This window comes from Dipteris shenzhenensis, chromosome 4 (assembly GCF_047967505.1).
Source record: "Dipteris shenzhenensis isolate YYH24624 ecotype China chromosome 4, Dip_SZ_1.0, whole genome shotgun sequence".
In the NCBI taxonomy this organism is placed as follows: Eukaryota; Viridiplantae; Streptophyta; class Polypodiopsida; order Gleicheniales; family Dipteridaceae; genus Dipteris; species Dipteris shenzhenensis.
Window position 1 is genome coordinate 53074342 of NC_141599.1, and position 18820 is coordinate 53093161.

At 43.8% G+C, this 18820-nt stretch overlaps 1 protein-coding gene across 1 annotated transcript in view; it reads right to left on the bottom strand.

The window, feature by feature from the left end:
• Nucleotides 1-7228: 7228 nt before the first annotated feature.
• WAV2 (alpha/beta-Hydrolases superfamily protein) overlaps nt 7229-18820 on the bottom strand; it is a 33271-nt gene continuing 21679 nt past the window's right edge. Inside the window, exons 7-8 of the mRNA XM_087374128.1 lie at nt 8963-9127; nt 7229-8010 (exon numbers count right to left, since the gene is read on the bottom strand). Of these exons, the coding sequence (XP_087230254.1) occupies nt 7735-8010; nt 8963-9127 (441 nt within the window). The 3' untranslated portion in view covers nt 7229-7734. The remainder of the gene's footprint in view (nt 8011-8962; nt 9128-18820) is intronic.

The following is an 18820-nucleotide window of genomic DNA, read 5'->3' on the forward strand; positions in this document are numbered from 1 at the left end:
TTGGAGGGACAAGCTCCTTAGTTCCAGCATCCACACCCATGAATCAGTGGACCCCTACTCCAAGGCCAAACCTATAGGGTATAAGTCCACCAATGTATACTACAAGGCCCACAACGATGTAGACTTTGCTCATAATTCAAATGGTCCTATCGAACGATGCCATGTGGATCCTAGTGGAAGAACTAGGAAGGGGGGCCCCATTATTTCCAATAAGAGACCTAAATCCCTCCAGGATAGACCCATTTCCATCTCCAAACTAATGATGAAATTCTTAGGAGGATTTGGGTCTCCCACGAGACCTTTGGTGCGAGACCTTTGGTGCTCCAGGAGATCTAGATCTGGTAAATGCCTTCAGAATTAGCCTAGATGGCAAGGCATGGCAATGGTTTAGGGCTCTCAATCCCGAAGAAAAAGTCAATTAGGAGATGCTGTGTAAAGCCTTTATTGTAGGGTTTGCACCAAGAGGAGCCCAATAAACCAGCTCTATGAGGTGAAGCAGAAGGGAAATAAGTCTCTTCGAGACTATATTGCTAAGATAAAACACCTCAACTCTCATTGCAAGCCACATGAGAGGATGAGAGACGTGCAATTATTATGGCACGGGGATCCAAAGCTTCATGACCATTTATTTTCCACGAACCCCACATCCTTCGAGATTTGTAACAAGGTGGCTATCCGCCTAAGTGACAACATGATGGAGAAGGCCCAAAATACAGCAGCCAGATCCGAGTTGTCATTGGTGAAAAATCTTCTACCTCTGAACTGACCAAGGAAGCCAAGGCCAAAGGTATGAATGTGGAAGAGCTGGCCACCAGCCTACTGAACCAACTTAGGCCAGCAATGGAAGGGTGGAGGAGCAAGAAAGGCTCCTAGAAACCCCTACCTATTTCCACATAGAGATCAAGTGTGGTGTGGAGTTTGAGTGTCCATGCCTCAGGGCAAGGCCATCACTCTAATGTGTGCATTGCTACCATTGGAAACTATGATACATTTGAATGCCGATTCCCAAGGGTCAAAACCAAACTATCACCCAAGGACCTAGTCAGCCTTAACGCAGGTGCACCCAACCAACTAGCCATACAAGGAGCCAATCCTGCTCAAACTGTGCCATTACCCCACCAATCCTAGGTTCACAACCCCCTCAACCACATATTACACTTGTAAATCGTCTTAGTGGAGGAATTGCCCAGTGACTCGGAGAGTCCGGAATTGTACACAACTGCAAAAGGTTACCCTCAATAAGGAGTCAACCTCTTATGGCGGCACATTAAGTCATCTCAGATGGTGGAGCCAGTGTGAGTGTTCTCACAAAACAATGCTAGGTGAAATGGGGTAAGCCTAGCACAAAAGCCACAACCCTAATTGTGAAACTAGCTCATGGTTACACTGCCAAACCCCTAGGGGTTTTGAAGGAGGTTAAGATTAAGGTTTTTGACTTCACGTACCCCATGAGGTTCGTAGTAGCGATGGACTTTCCAAATGACTCAAGATATGAAGCCATCCTAGGAAGACCTTGCTTGCATCAAGCGAGATTAGTCCATGATTGGCATGCCAACAGAATCTATTTGCGTTACAAAGACCAAGTCACCTGAGTAGTCCTAAGTACTTGGAAATCCCTCCCCATGGTAGGGGACTTGTTCACCACGTTAAATCGGACACCACCCAAGAATCAACCTCAGTAAAGATGGTACCAACATCTGATGAAAAGAATGAAAGTGAGGACAATGATGAGCACTGGTATGCTCCACTTTTAGAGCTAGAGTTCTCACATAATATGATGCACGTGCTGGCAACCATAGATGCTCCCGAGAGAATAGGGATGCAGCTAGCCACACCGAACCTTGAAGAGTTAGAAACCATAGTCCCCCTCAATATGTTCAATGTAATTAGACCAAGGGACATCACCAAAGGAGAAATCACAGTTAAATCTAATTTCCAATGGTTGATGTATGTAGGAGATGCCCCCGTGCATTAGGAATTCTCACCCAATCGGGGTAGGTGACTCAATCGTGTGATTACTCCCGTCGAGATAGTAAGCACCACTAAGGAGGCATCACTAAGGCCAAGGGAAAGGAACCTAGGGCAACCTTAGAAGAAGAGGATGAGAACAAAGGGGACCTACGTCCAGTCCAGCTCACTTCAGAGCCTACACCATAGAGGATCGTAAGACCCTCTATCAACAAGCGAAAAGAACAGCTGATGAGAATAGATCATAAGCTTATGACAGCCCCACAAATGTGAAAGAGGTAAATCTGTCTCCCGAAGGCATTTAGTGCCAGCCAATATTTATTGTTGATGACCTCATTGGAGCAGAGGAGAAATATCTAATCACTCTTCTCCTTGAATACAAGGATTGCTTTGTCTAGAAGTACACTGATATCGATTTTGTGTGGATATCAAAAAAGTAAATGCCACAACAAGAAAATATCATTATCCATTCCCATTCACCAAACATGTTTTGGAGAGAGTGGCAGGCAAAGAAGCCTATAACTTCTTAGATGGGTTCTCGGGTTACAACCAAGTTGTATGGGAAGCGCTACAAGTACCACTCAATGCAAATGTTAGAGCCATTAATGGCCAATTCCTTAATGCACTTGGTTATGTCAATCTCAAACTAATAGTGAATAGGCATGTGGTAGAAAGTTGTTTCTATGTCTTCCCACAAAAGTAACAAACAAACAAATGATCCTAGGAAGGACATGGTGCTACACGGTCAAATGCCAGATCAACTAGAGAGAGCAGATGGTGACTCTCACGAATGGTGGCCACGCCTCAATGGTGCCTCTATGCAAGGAAGAAGCTGCTGTAACATCAGTCCCAACACCTTCAAATCTTGAGGACAACCTTAAGGCAGTAAAGTCATCAAGAACTCCCACAATGAGCACCCCTTAAGTGAACAATTCCTAGGGATCTCCTAACAATAAACCTCAATGGCCTTACAAAAAAGGCGATAAGGGGAAGCATATAACACTAGCTGCCCCTAAGCCTCTTCCTCTGAAACTCCCTCCTAAGAAGAGAGTTGAGAAGCAATGTGATTAATGGATATGCAAGGACATCCTCTATGCCCAACAAGGGAACAACAACTTTGGATTCCAAAAGTCGTCACATAGAAGGGAAAGCATATGTCACTTACTTAGTATAGAGCGTTTTGCAGGGGAATATTACATACAAATTTTCAGAGGAACCCTACACCTCTTCGGACCAAACCCGATCCAGCTACCCCCTCAAAGAGTAGGGTTCAAAGAAAGAGAATATCGTGCAAAAAAACACAAGTACCCAAATCCTGAGTACAAAATACTCATATGCAATGGGTACCCGGGTGGTATTACTCAACGTAGAAGGCACTCCAGTGGCACACACAGGATTCAGCCAAGCAAGGGTATTCCAAATCGTAGGCCTAAAGTTTCCTTAGTGGAGCATTGTATTGCTATGCCATTCCATGCGGGGAATATGCAGATGGGAATGCTCTTGTGGATTAGGAGCAATATCGGGATGCTCAACCAGATCTTTATTTGATTTCGCTTGATGCATTGATGGGTGCAAGAAGTGCCAAAACATTGAGATTGATGGGTGAGATCAAAGGCAATATTGTTTATATGCTTGTGGATAGCAGGAGTACACATAGCTTTATCAACACCAAGACCTCGCAGAATGTGGAATTGGTTGCCATAGAAATAGACCATGGGCTGAGAGTGGAGGTTGCCAATGGACAACATATGATCAGTAGACTATGTTGCCAAGATGCGAGGATCCGGCTCTCTCAAGATTATGATTTTACGGGGGATCTCTTTGCATTGGGGACATGGGTCTGATCGATATTGTCCTACGTTGCAATTGGATGAAATCCTTGGGAGTTTAGCATGGACTTGAATGCCTTGACACTTCTCTTCGCACACAGGGGTACATCGATGATATCGCATGGCATGACAGCCCCAAAAACGTAGATCATTTCAGCAAGGCAGTTGGCCTAATAACTCAAGAAAGTGCCATTTATGCAATAAATATGTCGATGGCTCATACGGGCAACATTCCTAAGGTGAGGGATATGGACATGCTCTCAAATTTTTCAGATATATTTGTTGATATGTCATCTCAATTGCCTCCAAAGAGGGATGTGGATCATGCCATAGTTTTGGAACCTAGCAGTAAGCCCATAAACAAAGCCCCATACCGTCTTTCCAAAGTGGAACGGGGGGAATTAGCAGTATAGGTGCGAGAGTTGCTTGAGAAAAAATTCATCTCTCATAGCACCTCTCCCTTTGCCTCCCCAGTATGTGGTTCCTACCAAATGTGCTTTGACTTCAGGATCTCAACAGGGCTACCATAAAAAATAGGTTTCCAATCCCCAAGATTGATTTTTGGATGAACTCAAGGGTGCTCAATTCTTCACGAAAATAGATTTGAGGTCGGCCTACCATCAAATCAGAGTGAAAGAGGGAGACAAGCACAAGGCACCCTTTAGCCGCCCCACAGAGAATGAGGTTTATATGAGTTCAAGCCATTTGGGTTGACTAATGCACAAACCACTTTCTAGGCATTGATGAACAAAAGATTGCAGCCACTTCTCTTCCGATGCATGCTAATTTTCTTTGATGACATCCTTAGTTACACCAAGAGCACATTGGACATGTCAAACGTGTTGGAAATTTTGAGGTTGCATCAGCTTTATGCAAAAGCCAACATATCTACTTTCATAGCAGAAGAGGTGATCTTGCAAAAGTGAAATCCAAAGGGGAATGGCTGCAACCACAAAATCCCACCTACCTGATAGGGTTTTTGGGTCTTGCCATTCAAACCTTATCCAAGAGGGCAACCCCTTTTACTCACCTTTTGAAGGACGCCTTTCTGTGGTAGAAAGAAGCATAGCTGAGTTTTAAAGAATTCAAATTTACCTTGACTCACGTGCCTATGTTGGTATGTCTCAAGGCCTTCCATTGTGGAGAGAGATGCTAGTGGCAAAGGCTTGGGGATTGTTTTACGACAAGAGCATTGCGTGATAGCTTATGAAAGCAAAAAAAGAGCTCAAGTACCATATTTATGATCATGAAATATTGGCTATCCTACATGCCTTCGAAAAGTGGCATCACTACCTGTACGGACGAAAAATCAAAGTCAAAACTAGCATAGGACTCTCATATATTTCCTCACTTGACCCATCTTGTCTGTCAAGCGCAAAAGAGATGGTTGGCCTCAGTGGAGTCCTATGATTTTGACATTGAGTATAGGAAGAGGAAAGAAAATGTAGTTGCAGAGGCTATTTTCACATTTTGCAAGATCCCTCATGCCAAAGTCACTCTGACATAAATTGCATAATGGGCTAGAACAGAACTTAGTGCCCGACTACAATATAAGCAATTGGTCTTACAAGAAATTCATTCCTCTCCTATGGTTGGACATACAAGTGTCACCAAGACTTATGAGAGGGCCAGACAAATCTTCTTCTTGGAAAGCATGTGATGAGATGTGGTCAAATATGTTGCTGAAGGTTTACCTTACCATGATAGAATAAAGTGGACAGCAAACTACCAACTGATCTATTACCATTACCCATTCCAAAGGACAAATGGATACATATAGCAATGGATTTCATCACAGGCTTGCCTTCTAGACAGAGGGGATGGGACAACATTTATTTTGTGGTGGATAAATTGACAAAACAGGCCCATTTCATACCCACTAAGACCCGATATTCAACATCACAAGTTGCTTGGCAGCTCACTGATCATGTGTTTAAGCACCATGGCTTCCCCCATGAAATTTTCATGACAAGGATGCAAAATTTATGAGTCACTTTTGGCAAGAATTATTTACAATAGCGGGTACTTTACTCACACCTAATGCTACATACCATCCTGAGATTGATGGACAATCACAAAGGATGAACAAATAGGTGGATCAATACTTGAGGCATTTTGCCATGATACCTAGAGGGCATGGGATAATTAGTTGGCACAATAAACCAAGCATCTCTCTATCGGCATGAACCCGTTTGAGGCAATGTGTTGGCATGCCTCCCTCAAGTGCCAACACTGTGGTGAAAAATCAAAAGCATGAAATGATTTGAAAAGAATAGAGGCCATTCTACAATTAGCTAAAATGAACATGAAAGATGCCCAAGCGAAGAAGAATAAAAATGCAAATATTTAGTCTTCAAAGGAGATCGTGTGCATTTACGTCTCCACAAAAATCGTTATGCTTCATTGACGAGCTCATCAGTATTATGGCCCTTATAGGCTCACCTGCAAGATTGGGGAGGTAGCATATCAATTGGAGCCATCAAGCACCTCCAAAATCACAATGTATTTTGCGTGTCTGCTGAAACCACATGTAGGTCTGGACAAGGAGGTATGTTCCCGAGTGCATTGTGGGTTTCAATGATCGAGTACTTCACAATAGGGCATACATTGAGTACCTCATAAGATTCCTAAGGATGAAGTCATGGTAACCAAAGGGTAATGTTCAGGAGCACCCTTAGGCTGATCAGCATCACTTTGTTGTCCCAGCACCCTTGCATAGCATCTGATACAGTAATTTTGAGGGCAAAATTCTTTAGGAAGGGATAGTTGACATCTAATCCTATCTACTCTTCCTCGTTGTTCTCTCTCTCTCTCTCTCTGTCTCTCTCTCTCTCTCTCCACCTCTTCCACGCTCTCTCCCATCCCATTTCCTTCCCGCTTCCCCTTCCACTCACTCCTCTACGCCTTTCTCCATTATGCCCCTGCCCGTTTTCTACACACTCTCCATGCATGCAAGTCCACAATTCAAGGATAAGCTCTCTGAAGTGAAGGCTATACTGGAGGGTTCCCAACCAAATAACAAACTTAATTGGCTAAGACAGGTGAAACACTTTACAAGAATTTTTGGATCCTCAAATCTAATCACCTTTTGAGTTTAAACTCAGTTGCAAGTAGCAAACTCACAATTTTAACGTTCACAAAACCATACAAAGGACTTGTAAGACCGGAGAAAAAATTCATTACTTTCTAATATGAATAAGACAATCCTATTGTTAACACCCATCTTTCCAACATCGCCCCAATTTTGAAACGCGATTTCCACGAGCAGAACCAAGCTGCTTCATTATGTCCAACCTGCGGATCACCCAATCTCCCAGTCAAAGCAGCCCATTTGAAGGACACCATTGCTCAAACATAAACATAAACCAATTGTGCATATAGTACTTCATAACTAAATCATTAATCTTTCCCATGACAAATGTAAAGCTGAGTAAAAAGGTGACAAACTTTGTCTTTTCCTATTGCACATTTCAGGCTATGAAATATGTAGACATTACAACACCTTCCAGAGTTTCTTGTCCCCTTAACGTGTCTCCCAGTATTTCAAAGCATTAACTGAATTAGATGCTAATGGACACCTCAAGCTGATGGGTTCTTCATAGTTAATGTATGTCAACTATAGTACATTTTTAGTTTCTTGCGACATAAATGAGTTGATGGCACCTCCCAGCATACCGCTCCATACAATAAACTGTAATTGAATTACAGTATAGAGCTATGCCTTAAACAAGCCAAAAAGATACTCTTGACTATCTGCACTAGTGTTGCCAAACATAAAGCACAATGAAAAGGAAGACAGGAGGGATATCGAAAGGAAGTCAACTGCGGTGATTGTGACCACTATCAACAACAATACAATAGGAACCATGGAGCATTTCCACTTAGTGAAGTTGTACAATACTTCATAGTACTGTGGCATGTATAGGAACAACATACATCACAGATCAGAAATCTCCTCGGAATCTGATGCACATTCTTGCCCATTCAAGGCTTCCCCTTTCTGACAACTGTCAACATGTTTCCCCAAAAATAGCTGAATTGACCTCCAATAGTGATCACCACCAGTCATCCAAGTATCCATGTGCATTCCAGTTGGAAATTCTATAAGTAAGCATCTTGAATTAGAAGAAGATGCAGCATACAGTCGCTTCATGTGTGATGGTGGAACCATTTCATCTTGACTACCAGACAAGAACAATATAGGTTCTGAAATCTGTCAACCAAAGGCAAGGTTAGAAAGTAGCTACTATTGAGAGGAAAGTTGATAAAGACAGCTGAAACTAAAAGTTTATGCACTCAAACAATGTTTTACATCCCTTGAGACGAATGCAGCGAAAAATGGATGAGTTCAAGTTACGATTTGAGTCAGAGGAAACTCCCGCAAAGATTTACAATCCTTCCATTCCCAGAGTCTTCTTTGAGAGAAAAACTGCAGCCAAACCACCTGGATACTTCCTCCAAAAGCATATATCTAGATGAGTCCAGGAACATGCCCAAACTCATCCTCTAAAAACCCAACATAGTACAGTTTCAATCTCATGATAGTCACTCGTAAGGTTGAAAGTCATAAACTCCATCACGCATAGCAGGGACTAGCTACTGTGGCATCCCCACTGACGTCATCAGCCCCCAACAGTGGGTGTAGACCATAGTATAAACATATGCTCTCACACAGTCTTCGTACCGAGTTTTTGTCGGCACTCCGGAGGTGAGGGCAGACTCAGCCACGACGAAGGCTAGCACTAAAGGAGAAGGCTAATCAAAAGGTAGTCAACAATCTCTTCATTCAAGCTACAACTGCTTGTGAAAACTAAACAATTTCATTTTAGTCTCTCCTAGAGTAGTATTTCAAGGTTGCAAAGCTTGCATGTTATAAAGCAACTAACAACTGAATCCAAAATCAAAGAAAGAAAAAACTGTAGGTTTTAGTGTAGTGAAAGTGAGACTTGCAAAAGCACCTTCACTGAGAGAAGTAAAACAACAATGCAGAGATCTCTGCAGTACTATACGTCACACACTCGCAAGTAAAGGCTAAATTTTGAAGCAGGTGCTCCTTTTCAAACATGCACCAAAATGTTTTCCAGGTCAATTTAGTTCCACTACAAACCCCTATTCTGGAAGCTGTCAATCTACATACTCCGAATTTAGAAAGTGTGAAGGAGTACCTTGCTCACGATATCAATGGTGTTCCATGGTGATCGAACAAGAAAATTCAGAATCCGAGGACCCTTGCTGCCTGTGCCACCAATGAACCACTTCAAGACAGGTAGCAAAACTCCTGCCATATCCAGCACTGATGTAAATGTGTTTTCCACTATCAATGCAGAGATCTGTACAACAAGGATACGAATGAGTAAGCTGTTATGAAGTGAAATGATTAGAGATGAACAAATAAGTACAGATAAAGAAAAGATCAATCATCACTGAAATTTCCTAAAAGGTGATGGAAAGAAATCACAACTCGCTACCAGTAGAAAAGCTGAATGTTCTTCTATAGCAGTCTATGTGAATCCATGAGCATACCCAAACTCATCCTCTGAAAAGACAATAAATAGTGCAGTCTCAATCTCATAACAGTCACAGGTTGAAAACCATAAACTCCCATATCACACAGCAGGTTTAGCTACTATGAGATCCTCACCGTCATCATCAGCGCCGAACCGTGGGTGTAGACCATAGTATAAACAAATGCTCTCACAAACATACATATCCACACCCTCGCACACACTTGAGCACCCAATCTTCATACTGAGTTTCTGTCAGCACCCTGGAGATGAAGGGCAACTCATGTATTGGTTCCTCATTGAAGAGTCTGCATACAGCATATAGCTGTTCCACAATGGAGAGCTAGAACTCGCATGGTTGACTTCTGTAGAGTCTATTGTTGATGAGAGGTTGGGGGGGCCTTTATAAGGGGAAAACCTTCACTGACCAGACTGGTTGACTGGTGGAAGGTTGGCCCTTGATCAAGTCAACCCAAGTCAGACTTGTTTCGATTATATGTTTACGTAGGGCAATTTTCATTCTGGTGGTTAAGAGATCTATTCGTTCTCACTCGCAATTAAGAAAGCCACCATACTGAATATTTTGGGTGAGTAAAAGCTTGATCCAAATTCTAAGGCCAATCTAATGCTCTCCTAAACTCAACTTTTGGCTGCACTCAATACCAAGTGACTCCCAAAACCTTGGTAATTGACCCAAAAAAACTATCTAAGGAGATTTAAGTAATCCTTGTCATGAGATCTTACGAGTAGGCACTATCATCCTCTCACAAACAACCTTGTTTTATTGAGTTTTCCTTATGAACTCAACTTGGGCATTCTATAAGAGTCATTACCGTCTTTGGTAATTACTAGACTAAAGGTGACTCGTGCTTTTGTTATAAGCCGTAGCAAGTTTTAAATTGCGCACGTGCACCAAAAGCCATAATGGCCTTGATCTTATGAACATATAAGGACTCTAAAATCGAGATAACCTTGCTTTGCTACTAGACAACAAGAGGATTTTCTTTGTCCTAGATGTAGCGCAATAAGCATCATAAGCCAGAAGGCTAACAATACTATCACATTTTAATCATCTAGGATTTGTGTCTTAAGCAGCAATCTGCCACAGCTGCAACACGTATCAACCAACGTGATGAATCCAAGGAATTGTAGGTCTGTTGTATAGACTACGATCAGGGGCTAGAATGCCCCTGATCGCAAACCAAACACAAGAGACGAAGATTGGCCCCAAATACTTTGGTTGGAAATGGTACGACAAGGGCTCACCCTTGCACCCTGCGTCACTGGCAATTCCACTATCCAAGCCAATTCCTAGCTTCAATAGGCATCCAATCCTAAGTGCACACTAGCAACCAGCTCCCGAGGTAAGGCTAAGGCATTTCCCACTATCTGTGTCCAACTAAAAGCTAACAATGCATTCCACACGGCATCTAGCTAGCTCAAGAGTGTTTGGCCATCCAATGTCCAGCCTCTGGAGGCAACAGTGCAACAACACAAATCCCAAACTGCTCACATGACCTCAAACAGGAAGAAATCCATAACGTTGTCCCTCTGGCACCAATCTAGGCACACCCTCTATGTCTGGGTGTCTGTCCACAGCTTGAATGGCCAAGAGAGAGCTTTGAACAACAAAACAGCAACAACAAGCTTCAAAAATGACAAATAAAGGTCAAAATGACGGTACTCAGTATCCATAGAAGAGGGTCAAGCTCTAACCTCACGCCTATCCTCTGTCCAAGCTCCAAGCAATGCACAAAAGAACCTTCAATCACGAGCAAATGAAGGAACGGTATCAAATGAGCTAAAACCAGCTCCAAATGGCACCAAACCAGCTCCCGTGTGTGCTATTCCAGGCTAGAACACCTCCAGAGGGCTGCAGATCCACAAAGCAAGGGGGCAGCAGCAAGGAATGGGCAAGTAGGGGAGAGAGAGAGAGAGCTCAGTATGGAGAATGATCACGGGTAGGGGAGTGAAGCCATACAGCTAGCAAGGAGCATCGATATGTGTGCAAGTGAGCCTTACAATCAACAAAATAAGTCTCGCGATGCGTGTAGCTGATCACATACAGCATGTAGTCTGCCTCGAAATGCGTGCACAGTACCTACCATACAGCCTGCAATCAGCCTCGGTTTGCATGCCCACAGCATGGAGATAATCACAGCTAGTAAAAGCGAGCCGTACAGTGAGTCTGTAAATGCATGTAGCCAGAAATGTCCAGTTCGTACAGCAATAATTGTACCTCGGGTTGCGTGAAAACAGTCGTACAACAAAGAATAGCCTCGAATGGCATGCCAACCACCCATACTGTCTCAACTGCACGACACCATACAACCTCGCGATGCGTGAAGATTAGCCGTACCAATGCTCATGAGGGGAGAGAGAAATCCATACATCAAAATGAGCAGCCTCCAAAGTCAAGGTAGAGAGAGAAGCCCACACGTTCCATCACATGCAAAGAAATGACTGCCGCGTGGCTCATTAAAGCCTCTAACCCACTCACCAAGTGACAAGGACACACTTATGCCTTCCCTTGGGCCCAACTTTTTGAGCCCTCTTTTCCTTGCCTTGGCCTAAGACTTGGGCCTACTAGGTGCAAACTAGATAATTTGCTGCTGAAAATTACAGCAAATAAACAACAATGAAATAGGCCATACCAGAATGTGCATCATCTACAATATACAACCGGCAATGATCATATGGTCCAGGAGAGCGCGTGATTCCATCCATATATCAATGCATCATCTGTGTGGAGTGACTAGTACATTCATTGTAGAGGTCCCGTGGCAGAAATATTGTCTGCAATCAGTACCTCAATTGAGACATGCAGTGTCGCCAAGTGACTCTAGTTACATGAGCCTGTCTATCCTGACTCTTGAGGGAGTGGAGGTGCTACCCGCCTCGTGAGGATCAGGCCATGCTCCAGACCTTGGCTCTGTTGAGCCTGAACGAGCCTCAACCATAGTTGGCTCGAGCTGAAATTCTTCTAGGTAGAGCTGCAATAACCCAGGTGAATCTACCAGTTCACCTTCCTTCATCCACTTTGAATCCAGTGCTGAATAATTCCTGAATTTCACCAAATAACGATGGGAAACTCTACCTCTGACCTTTCTTTCCTTATGTGCCAAGATCTGCTCTGGAGTCAAAAGCTCATGCTGCTCTTCCACTTTAAGCTGTTCCTCATTAGGCATTTCTTCAAGCACATCCCCATGAAAAGTTTGCAGCAAACTCACATGAAAGGCATTGTGAATTGAACAATGCTAAGGTAGCTTCAGCATGTAAGCTACATTATTAACCTTCTGAAAGACTTGAAATGGCCCATAGTACCTCATATTCAGCTTGGTGTACAGGCTTTCTTCGCCTTTCTTATTCATGAGTCTTGCCTTCTGAAAACATAGCAAAACCCAATCACCTTCTTTGAAAAGGAGCTCCCGACACTGACGATCGGCTGCTCGCTTCACTGACTGCTAACCCTAGAGTTTCCTACTGTTACAATTCTCTCCTACTCAACAAAATTTTTGTACTCAAAATGAGCTCCAATGATACAACAGACTGAAAAGAATAGAGCGTAGGTACTCTGATCTGCCATAAGTAGGGAACCCCCCAGCTCAGCTCAATAAATCTGGAAATTGCTGCAAAATATTCTCCATTCTTGAAACTCATAGATATTCTGCTGCATATTGTGCTGATCAAATTGTGGAAACTCGAGAAGCTGCTTAAGTGGCTTAAGTAAGTAGCCAAGTAGCATATGTGCACCAACCGGCATCTTGCTATTTCTCCGCAGAGGAAATTGAGCAAACTCCCAAAAGAGAATATTGCTGTGCTGAAGCTCTCATACAAGTACCTCTGCCCATAATTGCCTTGCATTGGATAAATTGGAAGGTGGGATGAAGCCAAGCCAAACTGCCTTATGCAGGCTCTCCTGCCGATATCTGATGGCATGCGCTTGCTGATATCTTCCACACCCCACAAAGCCACAGATAACACAGATCCACAAATTCTCTGATGTAGAGCAGACAGTAAATGTTGATTTTCCAGGTTGTCTTGGCAATACCAACAGACAGGTAAGATGAGTCCAACCATTTTCAGATGCATGAACTATAAAACGAATGGTTACATACTGTTGTAAGAATCCCACTTATGTGCTGGTCCAGTCTTTCTAGACAGATAGGACATGCGGGCATATTGCACATTTGCAGTAAAAGAACATGACAAGCTTCCTCCTCAATTATTGAAAAAGGCTTCCCATCATAATGTCAGAAAAACATCAGCAGAGCCTTGACTGTCACACTTCATATGGGCCCTGTATCTGTCACTAACCCCATCATTTCTCATAGTATGCATCTCTTTTATATTTTGAAGAAAGGAACCAGTGAATTGGCAATGATTCGACACATAAATGTTCACTTCAACCCTCCTACTGATGTAGATGGACTGCGTAACAGCTGTGGAGAGCAAGGTAATGAAGTCCAGGTCCTAGAGCCATTCGTAGCTCTCAACTTACAGTGATTGAGGCCCCCGGGTTGAACACAGTTTTCATCATCCACCTCATCATCCCTTAAAACCTCCTGCCCATAGTCATGATACTCTTCTGCATCTTCAGATTCCTCCTCTGATTCTGAGACCTCTATAATCATACTTAGCTTGCCTGGGGTCGAATTAGCTTTGCATGCCTTATTGTGATTCTCACTCCATTTCTCTCCACATCTGAGACAAAGTCCTTTCTTCCTCCTCTCATCCGTTAGGGCCTGAGATAACTGTTTGTGAACCTCCTCCTTTTCTTTATCATTATCTGGGAGTCTATCTGCAGATTTAGATTCCTTGGCCAGGGTATTAGCCCTTGAAACCTTAAAAGTAGGAAATTTTGGAATTACCTTACCTGAGGTTCCATAAATTGGTGTAGAGGGCTTGGTACCCATATCAACAATTAGAGGGGAGAGGAATATAATCACCATTTCATGTTTGAATTCTTCCCATGTGGCCACTGTCCACTTCCTGAAGGTAATGCCTCCACTATGTGTGGGCATAATCCTCCAAATGTAGTACACTTCTCGGGCTTAATTTAAAGTATTCTTCCAGCTTACTTATCCATTCCTGCAGCTCATTGGGTGAGTCGGACGCTCCTTTGAACTTCTGCAGCACAACCTTGTCCTTGTAGTCCTTGCCTAATCCTGACCCTTGTCCAATTTCCTTTTGAACATCACCTTGAGTAGCCTTCACAAATAGAGTAAAGGTCATGGATTCTCTCACCTCTGGGTCTAATTGGTTGTAGGCCAACAATTGCTGAGTCAAGAATTCACCCCTCTTCACGGAGACCTGATACACTTTGGATGGGCTGGGCACCCAATCAAGACCTGTCCCCTGGGCTGGGCCAAAGACTGCACCTCTTGACTGAGTTATATTCCATGAGGGTACTGATTTTGGACATTGTTGTAGATGCGACTTTCTAGCATCAGCCATGAATTCACTCTTAGGTTCAATCCAGCCGGTCCAGGTTCCATAGACTTCCTCCCTGGCAATCTCCTTACCCTTGGCTCAAACCTACTCCTCACTTGGTTCGCATCACTTCTCATGGCCCTCAATTGAGTGAAAGCATTGTCAAACTTGACCTTAGAATCTTTTTCCACCCCTCAACCCTTTGTTCCAGCACTGAGGTGAGTTGCCCTAGCTGGCCAAATAACTTTTGCTGCTGGTCCACAAGCTGTTGCATCACTTTGCTCTGTTTGTCCATCATTTGTCCATGTTGCTCCAACACGACTGCCATAAGACCTTCAAAGTTCAGCTTGTCCTCGTGGTGAGGGGACTTAGAGGTGAATGGTTATGGGATCTTAAAGATCGACTTGCCTATTCTTGCTCCTGCTCACTGGTCTGAGCATCCTCCATAGGTGCCATTGCTTCAACTTGTCCCATTAGTTGGGCTTCCTTGCCCTTCCTAGAGCTAGAACCAGACCTCCTTGAGGGATCCAAGTCAATTGGCATTCAAAAACTGTTTAAGAGTGTTTGGACAGTAGAATCTCTGCCTGGGCCTGACTTTTGCACTGTTTTAACAGGGAATATTCTGCCATAATACTGTATAGGAGATAATCAGTAGTTCTCACTTGCCAAAGTATAAAAATTGACTGCCACGTGGCAAATGCACAGCAGTTTGCCCTAATTCCAAGATTTTGAGGGCTCCATTGCCACTGACTGTTGCTGCAATTTAGGCATAGACAGGATAGTATAGAGCAATAGAACACAGATCTGAAAAGCCCCAATTTTCTAGGGCTTTTTAGCATAGAAAACGCTACATTATACCTGCTGGAACTGATTCCAAGGCAAATGATAGAACAAATGAAATCCAATCAACACCAACCCTGGTACAAGTGTTGCCCCCCAACTGAGGCGTGCCATCAAAACTGTATTTGGAGCTATATTTGAGCAGATAAAGGCCTCTAAAAGTGCCCTGTTTTTCTGTCAATTTCTGGCTTGATACTGTGAATTTCTGAGATTGTTGAGGCCTAATGATCAAGAGATTTTGCTGAAAACACTGATATAAAAATCATTCAATTCTGAGCACATTGGTATTTAGCGCTGATCAGAGGCTGACACATGGCAGAGCAGAATCCAGAGCACTTCCCGAGATGAAATTTTGCACAAAGGTAGCTCTTGGGCTCAAGATAGGTTGCTCCAATCTTCAGAACAAGATAATGAATATTTACCCACAAATTCCCAAAAAAGGGCTCTGATACCAAATGAAGTAAGTGTTCTACTAAAACTGCTATCTGCTGCTAATATTAGGGACTAGGAAAGCGGTAAATAGCACTAACTAGTAGAAACATAGGATTAGGGTAGAGGGAAGGGTCACTCTTGGCATGCATGTGCAGCTCCATGGGGCTAGCTAGCATGGCTGCTAGAAGCTGTTGTCCTTCTTGCATGTACAGCTCTCAGCTGATGCTTAGGAAGTACAAGCACTCAATGAAAGAGATGTCCTTGTATCAGTGTTCAATGGAAATGAAGTACAGCTGAAGCTCCTTTTATAGCTTTGGGACGTGGGCCAGCAACACCTGGCTCATCCCATTTTAAGGCTAACTGGGCCTATTTAATTGGCTGATTGCTAGCCCTAGAGTTTCCTACTGTTCCACTTTCCTTGTGGAAGAATGCACTGTGTTGTTGTATGCAAACTCAACCAGCGGCAAAAACTGTTCCCACTTTGTCTTATTCTCTGAAACATAGTGTTTTAGAAGATCCAAGATAGTAGAATTTGCCTCTTCTAACTGTGGGTGTAAAGAGGATGAAAAATTCAGCGTAGTGCCCATGTTTTCAAAGAGACCTCTCCAAAAAAGGCTGGTCATACACAGATCCCTATCACTTACAATGGATTGAGGCATCCCATGATACTTGAAAATATTGTGCATGAATATTTTTGCCATTTGATCCATTGTAATCGTCTTCTTGACTGGAATGAAGTGGGCTTGCTTGCTGAATCTGCATATGATTGTTTAGATCCCAGTATGTCCCGTCGGAGTAGGAGGAAGATCAAACACAAAGTCCATGGCAATGCTCTGCTAGGGTCTATCTAAAATAGGTAGTGGATGTAGCCATCAAGGTACCTTTGCCTATTATATTTCACTTTCTGACAAATGATGCATGCTTTCACATACGCCTCAACATCTTTCCTCAAAGCGGGCCAATAAAAGAAGTGCTCCAGTGCTTTTACTGTAGCAACTGTACCTCTGTGTCTGCGTATGGTGGGGCATGACTCTATTAAAAATTTGGGCTTGAGCTGCTTTATGATACAAAATCTACCATGCATCATCAGAAAACCATCCTTAACAATATAGTGCTCATGTCTTTGGCCCTCAACCAGCTGATCAAAAATCCTTGCAAAGTCATCATCATTTGCATATTGATCCTTCATGGCATCAAGCTCACTGTAATATGCAATCGTGACAGCTGAAACTTGCGGTTTTATTAATACGTTGGTTTCCTTGAAAGTGCATCAGCAAAAACAATTTTCTTGCCAGGCACATGCACAATCTGAAAATGAAACATTGGAAGAAAGATTACCCACCTCATGTGTTTTTCTGACAGCTTTCTCTGCGTGAGAAATGTTAGAGTTCATCTCCTGTCTCCTTGAGTAAGGGCCTTGGTTGTGGGTTTTTCCGCCCATGTGAGGGAGTGCCAGGGCCATTGTTGTGGGTTTGCCCAATCCAGAGAGGCAGAGGGGCTTCACCATGGAGGTCTACGTGTTCATGGCCCTGGGCAAGGCTGTCTGCCCCTGATTTGAGGTCACGGAGGGGCCGCCATATGTCCAAAGCATTGCAGGGGTCTGCAGGCCTATTCCGGGCCTGCTAGAGGCACGTATGGGGGCACGAACACCTTGCCTTAGGGGCCACCACCAGGCTGCACATGTGCACTTGATCGGCGCCCTGGTTTGCGGGCCTTTTGGCCGCCCAATAGCCGACCCCACAGCTGACTTGCTGGTCGGTCTGCACAGGCAGGGGTCAGCCCATATAGTCGGCCACCTACCCCCCCCCCCCCCCTCAGGCGGTTGTTTGGGCCAGGGGGTGACCCTATAAACAGGGCCCCCTCACTCCCTTGTTTCTCATCTCAGCTCACACTTGGGTTTTTCTCAAGCAGTAGAGGAGGTTTTTCTTGAAATCCTGTGCAAGTCTCTCTTGTTTTCCTGTTTCTCTTGTGAGTGTTTGCTGTTTTCTCTCCGTTGTTGCTCTGCACCGCTGCACTTCTCACATGGTATCAGAGCCTAAGGCTGGCTGAAAAGACCTGAGATGTGGAGAGGAAATTCAGAAAGCAATATCAACACGTTGGGAAGCTGTTCATGGTGGACATTGAGAAGGTACGGCTGCTGTTGAAGTATAAGAATAGTTACTTTGAAGGTGTTTTCAGATCGAAGGGGTCGCTTGTATGAAGGCCAGTCACTCGGAGGTTGAAGGAAGCATCCTCTTCAAACCTCTTCAGCCTTCTCTCCTTCCTCCCTTCTTTCTTCTTCATTGCTCTTCCTCTATCCCCCTTTCCGATCTTCCCCGTCTCTCTCACTTCTATCACATGGCTTCTCTACAAGAATTGGCAGAGAACAAGGTGAAGATTCCTGTTTTACCCACGTTCCCTATCGACCGACAATTCGACGGGAACAATTATGGCGTGTGGTGTGTTATGATGGAGTAGCAGACTTCATCCTGGTAGGTGTCACAAGGCCAGATCCCCTTGATGAAAGTTTGGGCATTCTGGATCAGAAGACGACTAAGAATTTGGCGCAGATCTGAGACCGGGTCAATCCGATAGTTCATTTTCATGAACTGTACTCCTCAGATCATTAACCATGTAAAGCACATGTCAGCGGCAAAGAGTATCTGGAAGCATTTGGCTTCCCTCTATAACCAGACTACTCCGATGAAGAGGGTCTCTCTTGAGGTTCAGATGCGGATATTAGATCTTGCTAAGTCATCTTCCAGGAGGGAACATATCAACAAGCTTCATGAATTCCAACAGGAGATACGTCAGGCAGGAAAGGAGATCTCATCT